This window comes from Oculina patagonica, chromosome 2, assembly GCF_052425735.1.
Source record: "Oculina patagonica isolate OP01 chromosome 2, crgOcupat, whole genome shotgun sequence".
Lineage (NCBI taxonomy): Eukaryota > Metazoa > Cnidaria > Anthozoa > Scleractinia > Oculinidae > Oculina > Oculina patagonica.
Window position 1 is genome coordinate 19,063,946 of NC_135759.1, and position 16,398 is coordinate 19,080,343.

Below are 16,398 nucleotides of genomic sequence, written 5' to 3' on the forward strand. Positions count from 1 at the left end.
TGAGTAAGCGACCAGAAAAAGACGTTTGAAATTCAGGCTACTTACTATAATCGCGCCGAACATTAAACCATTCACATTACAGAACCCGGCAGCATATGACATGAACTGTTGTTATTTTTTACTTTTATACAATAGAAGCCCTTTCGCGGTTTTTACATCCTTTTGCACCCTTTTTCAAGTAAATAATAAAGATGGTAAATTTTAAGCTCGGCGATGAATAATGAAGATAAATTTTTTCAACAATGACATGAGCATGGGAAAAAGAAATAATTTGATTCCCCGACGGGAATCGAACCCATGCATGGCCTCCCAACCGGTATCTGGGAGGCCATGGGTTCCATTCCCGTCGGGGAATCAGATTATTTCTTTGTCCCATGCTCGTGTGACCCTCGTGCCATTGCTGAAAAACTCATCTTCATTCTTTTTTAAAGTGTTTTTTGATAGCTAGAAGTATAAGCAGAACATGGAAGGGCTTATTCTGTCCAGTTTTGGCTTTAAAGATATTCCAATATATATAGTCAAGGACCACAAGGTTGTTGAAACGGAACAAAACAGGACTGACTATGGCGACGGACAAAAACGTGACATACATCTGTTTGTTGCATACTCGATGTGTGTGAAAGAAAAAAAGATGAACACAAAGATACAAAGATGTCCAAGAACACTAAAAGATGCAAATAAAAGATGAGGAAGCGGAAATGAGAAACAGGAGTGACAACCGCCCACCAAACAAAGACTGACTAAGTACCGACTCTCGAATGGACGATTCGGACCGCGACCCGAGACCGTCGAGCCGCCAGGAACGCCCGCCGGTGACCCCACGGGCCATCAGCAGAGACCGCGAGAGGGCTGCACGGCCGCCAAACCGACAGTGAACGCAGCCAATCGCACCCACAGAAGCAGAGTGCGTTGAGCTGGAAGCGGGATCCTTCCCCCTCTCCGCCCCGCGAAACACTCATCGACCGTATTTCACTCTCACATCCCACCAGTGTATCAAAATCAGTCACACAACCGGCAACATATGTTATGGCAACGTCCGAAAAGGCCGCCATAAACTGACTGTATTGTCCTTGGTATCTGTTCTCTTCTGTTTTTATGCCCCTGAAGTGAAATTAAATAACATTTCAGATTGTTGCATTTGGATTTTTACCGTGTATTTGATCGGTTCAGATATTCATGTAAACTGGCTTTTTCCCCCTAGTGCAACTGGCCCATAACTCCACGCTCATTGTGCCCCAACGACGGAGCGATGTTTGGGACGAGGCAGCAAGGAGATAAGGAGAGGGACTGAACATTGTACCGTCACTCCATTGTCCTGCAGTCAGAGAAGTAACTCAGATGACAAGACAGTGTTCAAACTTCTTTTGTTTTAAACAAACGTTGCTTGATTATAATTACAGATTAAAATTATTTTTCTGGTCTTTTTTTTATAAAAAAGTACATATTTACATATACAACTTGATAGTTGAAATGTAAAAGACGATATTTTAATACTAACAAATTAAACTGTAATTCATGACGTACCACAATGCCACTTCTACAGTCACTCTAGAATCCTTCTGCCTCACAGATTAAGCCGCCCGACAAGGTCGCATTTCACAAAATGCTTAATTCCAGCCGGATAACTTAGTATAACTCCGTTGTTTGAAGACAAAAATGTTAAATTACCGTCAGTTCCAGCATCTCTCGAAACTGCAACGCGTATCGATGTCCATTCGCTAACTTGGACAAGCGGCTCTGGAGACGAGAATGATCGATGTCCCGAAAATTTCCCGTCCCGAACGGTCAGGTGGAGTGGTAGCCAGACGTACAATACAATACAATACAATACAATACAATTTTATTGTCCATCTTCAATATACTACTGAGCCGTTTTAGCACAAAAACATTGACAACCACCAGAGATCCCAAAGATTGTGAAATTTCCGTGAGATGTTACTGCACGAAACCAGGCGAATAGCGTGACTGTTATTTCAATACAGCACGGACAGTTTTAATGTCCTCGGGCGCTGAAATGCAACGAAATTAGCAATTTTACCTCGTTTAACATAAAGCTGTGTTTACTTAACAATGACCTGTGATGTTTAGTCAGATCCGTAAACTACAAGTAGACGTTTCTACTTAGCGCGATATATATGAGAAATTAATTAAAAGTACGTTCAACCGCTCTTGTAATGATTTTAAAGGGCACACGGAGACAGTGGGTTTTAAGCACGGTTCGGAAAAGAGGAAAGAAAACCGGTATCCAGCATGTCTGTACGATCTAAATCAGGACCAGTCATTCAAACAGCCAAACTGGACCTGGATTAAAGAATGCATACTGAAAAGAAATAAACACATGTTTTAATCTAGGTTCATTTTGAAAACTGTATTTCACATATGTTATATGAACATTACATAATTATTACGGGAAGTCGTTCTTTTAAAACACGACACTTTCACTGATCACCCTCGTAACAAGGCAGATTCAAAAGAATGTATAACCAAATTTCCATTTTTATGAATTGTAAGGTGTTTTGTTAGCGATTATTGCTTTTCATGAGCTTGGCAACGCGCTTACAGATAATATGTATTAGGGTTTAGTGTTTATCTTAGTAAAAATAAGTTTAACGCCACAACAGACACCTTCGCCTTTCAAAAATGAGAATTTGATGCGCATATTTCACTTAATTAGAAGCGATCACACCCTTTTCTGTAATGAGTTTTTTAAATTAAGGCAAAATAAAATTCGTGATTTTAAGTTCAAATTATGCTGATAGCCAGATTTGATTGACGGTATCGAACAAATAAGGTAGACAAACAGTTGCCTTGCGTGGAAGCAAGGTGGGGTCAACTCCATGCAAATGCCCGCTTTCTCCGTTCACGACATCCCATGGCTTTACTGAAAGATCACGCATTTCAGTGTTCGTTACGATAAAAACTAAGCGTGAGCATCGATGCTTAAAGTCCCAAAATGTTAAAGGTGACGGTGAAAAGTGCGAGCAATCTCCCGGATGTCGATAAATTCAGCGGAAAAAGCGATCCTTACGTGGTAGTAAGCTTTCAAGGTAAGCGTGATATATCATAAAGTAATTGCGTCCTAGCTAGTGCTTGATCCTTGTTTATGTTGTATTGTTGTGCTCGAAGATTCGCGTTATCCGTGTGCATACCTTTAGTTTTCTTATAATGACGCACACAGTGTTTTCAACGGAAATATTTACCGTTTTCACGGTCATGAAGCAGGTAAATTCTTTACGGAGAAACTACATCCGCCTCTTGAAAGGTAGTTCCGTCGAATTCCTAGTAAAATAGTAGCCATTCTATCTCATTTTCGCCTGTTTCTTCTTTTAACCGTATCAAATAGCTGGTGTAGTATAGAAAAAATAGAAGCAGGCGCTTTAGCCCATCTGTTTTAGAAAATATCATTTATACGTTGTCTTTGCGTCGCAGACAAAATAAAGGCATGCATTGAATTTAAGCTACATCAAAATAAATTTTTAAGTTATAATCGCACTAGAGAGAAAGTTGGACACAAAATGCGCTGTTCCCTAATTAGCTAGTAGAAGACGAATCAAATTGTGTCCGAGACAGAAAGAGCGAGTGTGGAGGAAATTGTGTCGTTTCTCGAAATTTCGCGTGGGCCATAACTGAAGTGAAGGCGTATAAATAATCGTGACAGGCAAAACATAAACAATCATGCTAGCAGTAGATAAGTAAGAATCATTCTAAGTGCAAAAGCGTTGTTATCACCACCGCGCCAAAAGTTATCATTTTTGTACTGCTGATCGTAACAGGTGTACCGATCTGCGAATTATAAGTTTTAAATAATAGCGATTATCACATCATCCGAACAGGTGCTTTTTCTAGGGTTCCGAATTTCTAGGAACTTGTAGTATAATCTATTAGTTAAGTGTAATTTCTAAAAGAAATTGCTTGAAATTTCTAAAAAGTTGAGTGAAATGCAAAGCAATAATTATCTGACTGGGACAATAGTATCGTCGCATAGGTGTAAAAATTGTGTACTTCGTCATTAAAAACCAAAATTAACGAGGCCATTTTGACATGCTAATCAGTTTTAGATACGAAGACGTCCCGGAGATTTCTATTTTTCCTTATATATTTTCTTGCGACGTTTTAAGGTAATTCCAAAATGGTACAATACATGAAAACCCCGAAATATATGTAATAATAAAGAAGTCCCAAAGTGGCAGTAATGGGATGGCAGTGATATTTTTTTTTATTTTATCATGTTTTTTTTATTGTCGACGGAGTCAAGGAATAAATTCAACTAGAAACACGAATAAAATTTGTCGATGAAAAGCTGAATGGTTGTGTTATCTGTGGAGGGTAGCCAGGTTATGGAAAAAGAAAAGCATGTAAAAAAAATTCATGGTGTTTTATCGCAAAGAAATATACTTTAAAGTCGGTGACTCAGTATAGTATTCTATTGAATATTGCAGAGCGGCTTCTGATATGACCATAGAAATAATGTGTGTTCATTAAAACCATAGTGGCATAAGTTTAAGCGCAATTGCAGCGGTTCACATTTGTTAATAATTTAAAGAATCAAAGGTTAAAGCAAGAGAAAATGAATAGTTTAGTCTCACAGTGGAATTTGTGTATTCAGTTTGAACATGAACTATATTTTGATCCGCCAAATAACGGCTGAAAGAGCGAACAGAATGAAAATTTAGCGAATTTCTTTTTCAAAGCAAGATGCCGCAAAAATAAGCTTAGGATTTCATTTGCTTTTGCGTTCTACTCTTTTCTTCCTAGGTCAGGAACAGAAAACAGACGTCATTAAAGATGAACTCAATCCTGAGTGGAACAAGGTAATGGTTTATTGCCGGATAAAATTTTGTTTAAAGTTGTCTGTGTTAGAGGGACTTATACTGTATGTCACGGGGATCCCGCAGATTTTTGGTCTAGACTGTAACTAAATAAATGGTAGGCAACTTTACCCATGAAAAACATTATCTTGCAACATTAGCCTCGAATAAGTGTAGTTCGCGCCCCCCACCCGCAGAAGGACGAGGCGCGCGCCCCCCGCCCCGGTGCCCGAGCCCGCCACGCGGTGACTGCCCGACGCGCCTCTCCCCCCGCCCAGGACCCCGGACGGGAGCGGGGGCCCGGCCCCCCCCGCACCCGGGCCCGGGAGACGACGGAAGGGAGGGAGGGAAGGGCAGCGCGGAAGGGACCCCCCGACCGGATCGGGGCTTTAACTTTTATTTGGGGATAGATATCAAACCTCGGCTATAAATATTTATTTTTTTTGAAGGCGCACGGAAACAACTTGAAAACGGTGGCTTTTCAAATTGCAATCCATTTCCATCCAAGCCATCTGCAGCCAAACGTGCTTTTAAAGTTCTAGTGCTCTAAAATAGCAATTGTTAATAAAAATGGACCATGTTTCCTACGACAAAAATATGAATTTTGCTGTTTAAAAATCTTTTAAAACCCGTGACATAGTCCCTTTAAATACTAATGCTCTTAAAACACTGTATATTTTATTTAGGAATTCGAGTATGATCTCAACGGACAGGAGTTATCGGCTCAAGAAACTCTTATGTTTAAAGTTAAAGACTGGGAGAAAATAACAGCTAATCGGTATGTATAAAAGAGTTATTCAAACTGTTGTAAGTATACATATATATCTTGCAAGGTCAAGGTCTAATCTGTCACTAATTAAATAAATGCACAAAAATTCTAAATTCACACTAAATTTAGGGCTTCTATGCCTAACAAAACTCTAAAGCTGTGATCACTTAAAAATTGAGGCTAGCGGGAGCCATAGCCAAGCCTGAACTATAATGTTTTGGTTTTCTTATCGTTTCTGATTTTTCAATTGACAATAAAAATGGAGTTTAACATCATTTTTTAAATATTTATTCGGTTTTGTAGATGTAATTTACATTAATAAATTTAGTTTTTTATTCCTCAAATTCTAAAAAAGAATTTATTCTAAAAAAGGTGAGAACAATTCATGTTTCGGCGGGTTTTTAAGATACCATTGAACGCAAAGAGAAGGGAAGAGGGGGGGGGGGGGGGGGGATTTTGCCCTGAACCAATGTGCGCAGTTGTTTTACATTGATACAGAATTTTCGTGATAACTAAATACGTTGAATAAATGAATTTTTTAAACCACGAAAATCAATTATACTCACTCATTAAAAAAAAAAACCCAGTGTGTCGATTACCAATCTTTTTTCCTGATAAGGTTACTGCAATTACAGATCTACAATCGGCAATTTATTTTTAATTTCTGTTCTTAGACTCATAATATTTTTACGGCCCCTCTTAATATAACTACGCGATCGGTACACATTGATCGCGTTTCGTTTAATATATTCAAGAGCCGTAAAGATAAATAATAGAGTTACCAGACTTTTCATCGGACCGCTGTTAAAATATTTGCTCGGTTTGTATGTGATTTACATAAACGCAGTGACTGTTAATCGCGAGAAAAGCCACCTATGGTCGATAAAAGACTTACTTTCCTTACTGAATTCTGGTGCTAAAACGATATTTTCGAATATTTTTAAAGAACTTTAAACACAAGTCTTTTGCCGCAGGCAAAGAAGCATATAATTTTGATTTCTGACTCACACAAAGTTGCGTGATGATTGATAGTTTCTGTGTTTATTGAGCTAAAAACACGCAAAACTCCTACAGAAATAATAAGAGTAAACGTATTTTTCATAGTCACGATCATGAATCGCAAATTAACTTTTATATAAACAATATATTCATTTGGCGCGAAAATATGCAGTGATATTTGTCCTCGGACATTATCTGTTCCGAGAAGCGAACAGTTTTCCGGTCCGAAAGCAAAGAAAGGAAAACTTTGATCTTCGAAGAATAGATAATGTCCATGCAAAGGCAAATACAAGTGCATAGTTTGTAGCCATATGATGGTTAATGCGTTTATTATCCTTCAAACATTTTTACACAAGACAGCTCATTCAGTTGGTATAAAGTGATTCAAACGGCGTTAGTATGTTTAAATGTTCAGTTCTATTCAATTAACCATTTACTCGCGATGAAAACTAAAAGTGCAAGCGTAAAAAGCTGGGGAATATCACTTGAAGATATCATCTGGTATTCCTCAGTTTTGGCTGCATCACATGACGTGTTTAGACGAATCGCGCGCTAGAAAAATATTTGATGGATTATAAATGGAAACATGCAGTGTTAGTTTCTATAAATACTGTACGTATAATTTTTACTATTTGCCAAAAAAAACGGATGATCATTTTATTCACGGCAGTGGAAAAAACTAATAAACTGTCGTTTCCTCTTTAACCCCTTGTCGCAGCCTGCTCGGTTCTGCATCAGTTCCGTTAAGCAACCTGGTGCGCTCCAAAAACAACTCCCTGGACACCGAAGTAGACTTGAAAGATGGAGAGCAGAGAGCCACGCCCGTAAGTTTATTGATCTCTTGGGATATCCTGTTCATAAGATATAGTTATGTATACATTAAGGAATCAGGCCTTTTGTTTTGGCAGAAAAATCGCCTTTTATTCAAAACGTTTCCGGAATTTTGTCCAAATTTCTTCGGCGTGTCAAATTGACCCCAAAATGGGAGTGGAAAGTGGAACGTTACTCGAAACTGATGCTTTCTCCAAAGGTACACAGAAATAAAAATCGTGCAAGGACCCATAAATTGTTAGCACTAAAGAAGTTGCGTAAAGCATTATTGAGAGACGATAGTCGTCGAATGTTAGCAGGTGTTAGCAGGTTTAAAATTAAAAATACTCTGTTGAGCTCACATAAAAGAATTTTTTCGTGTTCTTGTTTACAGGCCAAACTCAAAATCAGCTTAACTTATGAACCACCGCCATCCGCTAAGCAAGATGCACAGGGAGGTGAAGCTGAAGGAGATGAGGAAATGGAGGAGGATGAAGAAATTGGAGAACCAGGCATGCCAGGAGTTAAAAAGTGAGGCACTTCTGGCAGATATGTTTGTGAATGCTTTGGTTCTACGTTTGTTAAGCTCTGTCAGTTTATTTAGAGAAACCTCAGCTCGGGCAGCCAATCAAAGTGAAGACGTGTTTTTTCGGCTAAATTAGATTCAAAATGGAGAAAAGGAGAATGAACGTATACAAATAAGTGTGAAGACTTTAAGGAGCGTGTTCAAGTTCGATGAGAAGCTAGGAAAATTTCTTAAGAATGAACTTGCAACAAGGCATTCTACCAAAAAGACTGGATCAGACCTGTTAAACCCTTCAATGTTTTTGTTTTCCTGATGCAAAATGAAAGAGAGTTTTAGGGGAGGACAGAATAGGATGTTGAATACACTCAAGGGGATTCCTTTTTTAATTTATCCACCACGTGCAAACGCCTTGTTTTAGGTGATTCCCTAGTATTGCGTTGCGCATCCTTACTGCGCAGAATATTGCGCGTAATTAGCGCGCGCACATAAACAAAATGGCGTTTTTTTTGGGTTGGCGCGGGGGAAAAAAAAATTTTTTTTTTTTAAGTGGTTTTTTTTTTTTTTTTTTTTAGGAGGGATATTTTTTAAAAAAAATAAATATTTTTTTGAGAAAAAAATTTAAAAATTTTAAAAAAAAAAAAAAAAAAAAATTATTTAATTTTTTAACCCCCCTTTTTTTTTTTTTTTTCACAATTTTAATTTTAAAAAACAAAAGCTGAACCAATAACAAAGCTTAATTTTATTGATAGTAAACTAAGTCTTTATACCTATTACGTTACTTTCGGAAAAAAAGGATTAAAAAGTGTAGAAAGTATAGACGCCACTGTTATAATTGTCGGTTGTGACGTGAATTTTTTTAGGTCAAGGCGCCGAAAGAAAAGGAAGGCATTATCAAATAAACCACAGGATTTCCAGGTACCCATTAGAAAAAAGTTTCAGTTTTAAAACCTTTTTTGAACGAATTAGAGGCAAAGAAAACGACTGACATCCTTAATGGTTGCTCCTTTATATAAAATTCTCGACAGAAAAGGTAACACTTTCATTGAACCACTTTCTCATACCTTCAGTAGAAATACTACATTCTTTTTCTAGACTTCAGTTTCACTTGAGAAACCCCTTAAATACTCAGACGAATCAACCGTTATTAGGTGTGACTTTTCGAGATATTTCGAAAGGCCCTTTTAAATAGCTAAATAACCTTTTTCTTACCCTGTTTTACACTTCAATTCGTTAAAATCAGTGCCTACCCTGAAAAAGGCAACCCTTTCGAGTAGACCCTTACCACTGATATAGACCACTATAGCCTGGTTTTCACTAGCGACGCAAGCACAAGCGTAAGCACAAACGCATGAATGACGGGTCTTATTTCACCGAGAAAACGGCTTCGACACAAGCAAAAACACAACCGCTTTGAATTTTGATGCCTGTGCTTGTGCTTGCGGCAAGTACAAGCACAAGGGTCATTTTTTTTTTTTACTTTTCTCGTGCTTGCATGCTTGCCTTATGCTTGCGCTTTTGCTTGCGTCGGTAGTGATAACCAGGCTTATGAAGGGAGTACCTCTCGGTTATACAATCAGCAATACATTGCCACTTTGTTGTTCTATTGCCAATCAGATCCGAGTAAAGTTGTTTGAGGCCCGGCAATTAACTGGAGGTAACATTCATCCTGTTGTTCGAGTGAGCGTAGCAGATCAGGACAAAGATTCAAAAATCAAGAAATGCACAAACAATCCTGCATTTAATGAGGTTAGTTATCTTGAAATGTCTTTGTTTTTGTTGGGCTTAACCTAGAAAAGAGTGTTTAAACTTCTAGTTTAATCCACTGTCTTTTTTCCACAGAATTTTTCATTTAGTTTTCATGCTTCTCCAATGGATTTATTTGAAGAAATAGTTTCGTTTGAGGTGAGTATGATATTCACAAGGCAAGAAACATTTATTTTTTGGCTAGGCTGTGAACAGTTAAGTCCGTGAATGTCTTCTATGAGCAGTCGTTTAAATGCCATGCATGTTGAATATTTTTGGGAGCGAACTGCGGAGTAAACAAAACTACAATATATACGGTAGTGTCCAATTGTACCGGTTTGGCTTTGCGACCGTTTGTAATTGTTTTGAAATTGCGTCCTTGATCCTGATTGGCTTAATCGGGTTAACCCCATATCTACAAACTTTAATTTGCGGTACTGTGTAGTATCCCAAAATGGTTGATCCAGAGGTGGCAGACAACATACTGCTGCCCGGTCGATGCCGTCCGGTTTCACACACTCTAACTACTAAAATATTTAAATGTAGTGCGCAATTCAGCATACTTTGTTTATATTTTTCTAAGTAAGACAAGGTCACCACATGAAAACATTCTGCGACACTAAGCGAATATAAGAGGGTCAGAGCGATAGGGTTTGACTTAATATACCTTGCTGCACTTGGCATGGGCGTCATGATCAATCTTAAGACAAACATTAAAAATTTTACAATCTGTCCCCTTGCCCCAAGCACCTGATTTCTAAGTTTCTCTTTCTTTTGACAGGTTTTTGACTCAAGAAAGTACCGTTCAGATTCCCTTCTGGGCTACTTTGAGGTATTATTAAATGCTGAATTTAAATTCGAGTAAACAGTAAGACAGTTATAATACATGTAGTGGTTTTCCTGAATGTGACGTGGTTCCAAGTAATATGAAACAAAGATCAGAAAGACGATCTATTAACGTGATTGTAACGGCCCCTTTCTAGCTATATGATGTTGGTAAACACTCTCTTACTCAAGTTTAAATTTTGTTTCAGCTTGATATTTACTCAATATACGAGATGCCAGGTATGTGGTTTGATTGATAAAGTCTTGAAAGAATAATTCCTGTCTTTGCAAATCTTCGTTAAAGTGCTTGATAAGATTCGGATTCTTCAGATTTTTCAATCAGAAAATAACGCAATTGCATACAGCATTATTCTAACTGAAAAAGGTAACTCTCACAGCATGAAAACATAACTTTAAGCTGGCATAAATTTGGAATTTAATCAGCTTTATGCTAACTTTACATTTTTTTAAAGCTGACCCTTATGCCAGCTTTACACTCAAGTGAAAAGGAAGATAAAGAGACTCCTTCGCACCAACTTTAAATCGCATTTACAAAAGGTAGTGTAAAGGTCGGTTTAGCCACCTTTGCCAACATTTAATTGATGGTGTAAAGTTGGATAACCAACTTTACACCAGATTTAACCACCTTTTAATTTCACGTAAATCCCAATTTTCATGCTGTGTCTTCCACTCTGAGGAGATGACAACAACAGATAATATAATAATACCCATGTAAATTTAGTGCCGATTAGTCAACTCTAATGAACACTGCATTGGAAAGCTGAATGAAACCATGGCGGAATTCAATGTGGGATCCTGTTGCTAAGTTGTCATTTTTTTCATAAACAGGTCATTCTTTTATTCGTAAGTGGATGCTGTTAAGCAACCCGCAAGACAAAGGAGGCGGCGAAGAAGAGGCGGTAAGTGTCGTGATTTTTGTTTTGAATCTCAATTTCCATCGCAGTCAATATAAACAGTCAATCTTAATAACGTCACAAAAGTGGATATATCTGGGACAAGAAACTAGAAACTAAATACTTGTAAATAAAGGGACGGAGAGTTACTTTTAACTTTCAAGTCGGAGAGCTTTTTTTGCGAGAAACCTGACTTTAAGACAAAGATGAAAATAAATAAATAAATCTTAGGCGCTTGCTTGAAAGTAGAGAATTAACTCCAATTTAATTTTAATCCTATACTCTCCAACTTCTGGTATCAGTATGGCGTGGCGCAACACTGCATTTGCAGTCATGTGCTTGCTTGTTTATTGTTTATTCATCTCGCCACCCCCCCCCCCCCCCCCCCGCGTGCCAAAAACAAAGAAGAAAATAATAACGATAAGCAATATCCCCAATAGAACGAGTCTTTTTTCTACCTTTAATATGCTTTCTTATGTAAGAAATACCCCCAGTTATGTGATTTTGTATAGAACAAGTCAACGGGCAAACATTTTGAAAGTACAGATCCTTTGAAAGCGTTATACAAAATTGTAAGACTAAGAATGAAGGCAGATAACGTCATCTGAACGTCTGTACGAAACCACACAGCAACATACAGATATTATTAGTAAGAGGTTTTTGAATTGAAGTTCTATCACCCTCTGACGATTTTAATTTCTCTTTAAAAAGGGTAAAGGAAAGAGCGCCAAAGGAGTTCGAGGGACTGCTAAAGGTGGTTCACCCGCCGTAAGTGCAGCCTTGCAAATGATGATTTTAAAATTGATTGTTTAATAGTCTGGATCTGGCAGAGTTAATTTTCTTGCCCCAATATTTGACTGTAGGGCTACCTCAAAGCGTCCGTGATTGTGCTAGGACCTGGGGACAAACCGCCGGTAAGTACATACACCTCAATTGGCCATGTTCTAAACGAGCAGGGGACTGGGTACGAACATATTTTTTTCTTGGTACGAATATTCAATATTGATTGAATTGAAAATGGGGCACCTCATCTGAAAGAGCATCGCAAAATTAGTAAATTTACCAAATTTGATGGTTATTGGTTTAAACACAAAGGCATGGTACACTTTTAAAATAAGAGAGCTTAGTATGGATTGGAGGACGCCTGTCCCTCCAATCCATACTAAGTGTACCATGCCGTTGGGTTTAAACCAATAACCGTCAAATTTGGTGAATCTACTAATTTTTGGATGCTCTTTCAGTTGACATGCCCCATTTTTCAATTCAATCGATATTGGATGTTTGTACCGCAGAGAAAATATGTTTGTACCCAGTTCCCTGCTCGTTTAGAACATGGCTAATACACCTATCAATAATTTTTGGTACATAACTAATCAAGACAAATTTTTGTAATCGTATGGTTGCTCTGCCTTGCCACACCCTCCATTCCCCTTTCCGCCTCCCCCTATGCAATAATTTCAGTCACTGGTTTTGTTGTCGTTCGGATCCGTTCAGTATAACATTGGAGAAATTAAAGGCGGGTGAAAGTGGTGGTGGTGGTGGGGTGGGAATGAAATTCAACGATCGTGATTAAAAATGAACTTTTTTTTAAAATGCTGCTGGAACCTCGAACAAGTGACTAGCAACAGGTGACAATGCAGCGCCGTAGCTAGATGAAAATTCTTAACGAGACAATACTGTATCAGAAAATTGAAGAACGTTTTTTGGCATATTTAAAGTATTATTACAATGCAAAGCCTCTGACAAATAAATGAAAAAAATAAACGAATTCAAAATTTTTATCGAGGCAAGTGCCTCGATTCGCCTGTTACCAGCTTCGGCCCTGCAATAACAATGAGAACGACAATGTTTAAATTCAGGGCTTCACTAATACTCCAATAATACTCCATTCACTTTCTATTTTTTTTTTTTTTGCTTTCCAGTCTGTGTCCAAGCTCGCTGGGGAAGATGACTCTGATGACATCGAGGCGTGAGTACTTGACTGATAACTATTTCGTCGGAGTAATAAATATCTTTTTATCGTCTTATTTCTAGGTAGAAAATCCATGGGAAGCAAACTTTTAAACCTGTTATTTTGTATTCTCCATCGAAATTTTTTTTACAGAAATCTCCTCAGGCCTACTGGAGTTGGTCTTCAAGAAGCAGTGTTTACTTTGAAAGTTTATCGTGCAGAGGATCTTCCTCAAAGTAAGTTAATATTTTTTCAAATTGCTATTATTGGGGATTAGTACATTTGCACAGATGAAGAGCCTTGACCTTTTCATTTGTTAAGGTGATCAAAATCTAATCTCTCCTGATAATATTTAATATATTTTCAAGTACAGTGCAAATAAGTCACAGGTGAAAAAAGGAAATGTACGGCATACAAGAAGGACATAACATATTAACATATAATAAAACATTAACACTGACAGACACACTGTCACTGAATTGACATTGAGATTGACAGTAAAAAAGACAGCGACAGTGACACTGATCGGAACTGGCATCGACACTGGCCTAAAATCGACGTAAAGTTTAATAATTGTTCCTGTTGATGTCATTGCACAGTAACAGTAACAGTAACAGTCAGTAACATTGCATGTTACTGACTGCGGTCACATCTGGACTGCTAACTATAGTTAAGACGGCGTTAACTATAGTTAGATATTTCGGTAATGTGACCGCTTCTCTGTTCACCCTAACTATAGTTAGAAAATTTACGCCTCGCTGATCTAAAACAATACACACTAACTATAGTTATACCCAAGCAGGGTTCATGGGTTAGTCTTAAGTTTACAAACGAAAAACCAATCAGAATGCGACAATTCTTTTCGCACGTGCGAGATGGACATAAATATGCAAAACAAAGCGTGAAGGGAAGGAAAAACGGAAAAACAAGATGCCAAGAAAGTACACATCACCAATGTTAGCAGACATAAAGCTTGAATTCTTCGGCTTATAGCATCCTTACTTCATTTTATTTTCTTCAACGCCGAGATGCCGTGCAAAAATAGAAAAAATAGAGGAACAACTAGACACACATCAACAACAAGGGCTTTCATGAACTAATTTAAATTTGAAATTATTCAAAAGCTAATCAGAACTAACTATAGTGAGCTGCATTGGTGTGACCGCAAAGACGACTGAAAGCACTAACTATAGTTAGGTATGACGTCACGTAACTTGAGACTAACTATAGTTAAACTTTAGTTACGTCGTAGATGTGACCGCATCCACTATCATGTTGCAAAATAAATACATGAAAACAGTTGCAACTTGCGTTGATAGCAAACGAACAAGATTAAACGGAAAAACATAAGTAATTTTGTGACATAAGTAAGTTTGTTTTTCAATTTGTAGTGGATACTGCACTGATGCAAGGTGTGAAGAAATTTTTTAACATGCAGAAGGTAATTCATCTTATCTATGAATGTTTGGAAACGCATGTCACATGTCTAGCGCACCAAAATTAAATTAATGACGTACGCGGTTACTTACATGTAGCATTTTTTTTCTTCATTAGAGTAGATAACGAAAAATCTTATCTTTAATAAGCCAAAAGTAGTTGGTAGTTTTTTGTAAATGTATTAAAAGAGATAAATTGTATTGCGCTGTTATAAGTATAAATATTAAATTTTAAGAAATTGAGTATTGTATTGTAAGTAGTGTGTTGTAAACAATTTAATTGTCATGTAGGTAGTGTAAGCAGTGTATTGTACTGTAAGTAGAGTAAGCTTTGTATTGTAAGTAATAATTAAGGCTTTGTATAGTAAGTAATTAGTGAAGCCTTGTGTAGTAAGTAATTAGTAGTGAACATGTCACCTTGTAAGAACGTTCTGTGTGCGTTTTGCAATAAAAAAAAAAAATAAAAAAAATCTGGAAGCTATTTTCGTGTTAATTTCCTTTTATTGTAATTTAGCTTAGTATTTTTTTCTGGATACTAGAGCTGAATGGGCTACCCTACTTAAATTAATGTTTCTCTTTACCTTACTATTTTTCCGTTATAACTAATTTGCGTTTACTTATTTTTCCTTTAATATAGGACGATGAAAAACTCGTGGATCCTTACGTTCAATTTCAGTTTTGTGGGAAAGAGGTACAGTTTGACCATTGCACCTGTTATACACAGAACGGCAGTTTGAACGATTTCTTCGGCTCCGTTCTGCCATCGCTTATAAACAAGTGTCAGTGAAGCCCGTGCAAATTAAAGAAACCTGTATTTTAGATATTTTCTTTTAGAGTCGTTAAATATCAAGGACATTGGCTATTTTAGAAAGGAGAATAGTACTCTTCCCTTCCAATTAAACTCTGCGAGTAAAAAATAAACACATTTTGTTTGACTATATAAGCACTGTACTTCTACCCAGATAGGTAAATATCTGGTAGGCTTGCTTTCATCATGGCTAAGACCAAAGTTGTAATATATCTCAGTGGAAAAGAGTGTTTAGAATTTTGTCGTTCATTGCTGACTTTCGCCAGTTTTAACTGATACTCTGCAGAAGTCTAGAATACAGTGTTTCATTATTATCTTCTCTCCTTTTACTGTAGAATCAGACTTCCACTAAATACAAGACGGACTGCCCGGAATTTAAGGAGACGATAAGAGTACCATTCATGGTAAAAAAAAATATTGCATTTCTTCAGTTCATAATATTAATATTAAATCGGTCTGAATAAGGGAAATTGTACTTCTTAATCCTATCATGCAGACTCCGTCATCAAATCAACTTGCTCGGAATATTATAATCCGTTGACTGTTTTCATCCTGAAAATGAATCCGTGTAGATAGTCACGTCATTTTGTTTTTTTTTTCCTGCAGTTTCCTTCAATGTGCCAGCGAGCAAAAATTCAAATATTTGACTGGTGAGTTTTGTCTAAGTAGTATAGGAGTTGGGGGTACGAGATCATAAAAATTTTTATAATCTCTTACATCCCCAACTCCTATACTACTGCACAGCACTGGAATCAAAAATGAAATCAAAAATAGAATCAAAAATGAAACCAAACCTCGAAGCCAAACTG

At 37.4% G+C, this 16,398-nt stretch overlaps 1 protein-coding gene across 1 annotated transcript in view; it reads left to right on the top strand.

Moving 5' to 3' along the window:
* The first annotated feature begins 2,838 nt into the window (after nucleotides 1-2,838).
* The window catches only part of LOC144643384 (myoferlin-like), a 136,435-nt gene continuing 122,875 nt past the window's right edge, over nucleotides 2,839-16,398 (top strand). Inside the window, exons 1-19 of the mRNA XM_078502600.1 lie at nucleotides 2,839-3,047; nucleotides 4,756-4,811; nucleotides 5,495-5,586; nucleotides 7,295-7,400; nucleotides 7,781-7,917; nucleotides 8,773-8,827; nucleotides 9,527-9,658; nucleotides 9,752-9,814; nucleotides 10,437-10,487; nucleotides 10,690-10,720; nucleotides 11,330-11,400; nucleotides 12,106-12,162; nucleotides 12,258-12,308; nucleotides 13,317-13,363; nucleotides 13,499-13,581; nucleotides 14,737-14,786; nucleotides 15,419-15,472; nucleotides 15,925-15,993; nucleotides 16,196-16,239. Of these exons, the coding sequence (XP_078358726.1) occupies nucleotides 2,954-3,047; nucleotides 4,756-4,811; nucleotides 5,495-5,586; nucleotides 7,295-7,400; nucleotides 7,781-7,917; nucleotides 8,773-8,827; nucleotides 9,527-9,658; nucleotides 9,752-9,814; nucleotides 10,437-10,487; nucleotides 10,690-10,720; nucleotides 11,330-11,400; nucleotides 12,106-12,162; nucleotides 12,258-12,308; nucleotides 13,317-13,363; nucleotides 13,499-13,581; nucleotides 14,737-14,786; nucleotides 15,419-15,472; nucleotides 15,925-15,993; nucleotides 16,196-16,239 (1,343 nt within the window). The 5' untranslated portion in view covers nucleotides 2,839-2,953. The remainder of the gene's footprint in view (nucleotides 3,048-4,755; nucleotides 4,812-5,494; nucleotides 5,587-7,294; nucleotides 7,401-7,780; nucleotides 7,918-8,772; nucleotides 8,828-9,526; nucleotides 9,659-9,751; nucleotides 9,815-10,436; nucleotides 10,488-10,689; nucleotides 10,721-11,329; nucleotides 11,401-12,105; nucleotides 12,163-12,257; nucleotides 12,309-13,316; nucleotides 13,364-13,498; nucleotides 13,582-14,736; nucleotides 14,787-15,418; nucleotides 15,473-15,924; nucleotides 15,994-16,195; nucleotides 16,240-16,398) is intronic.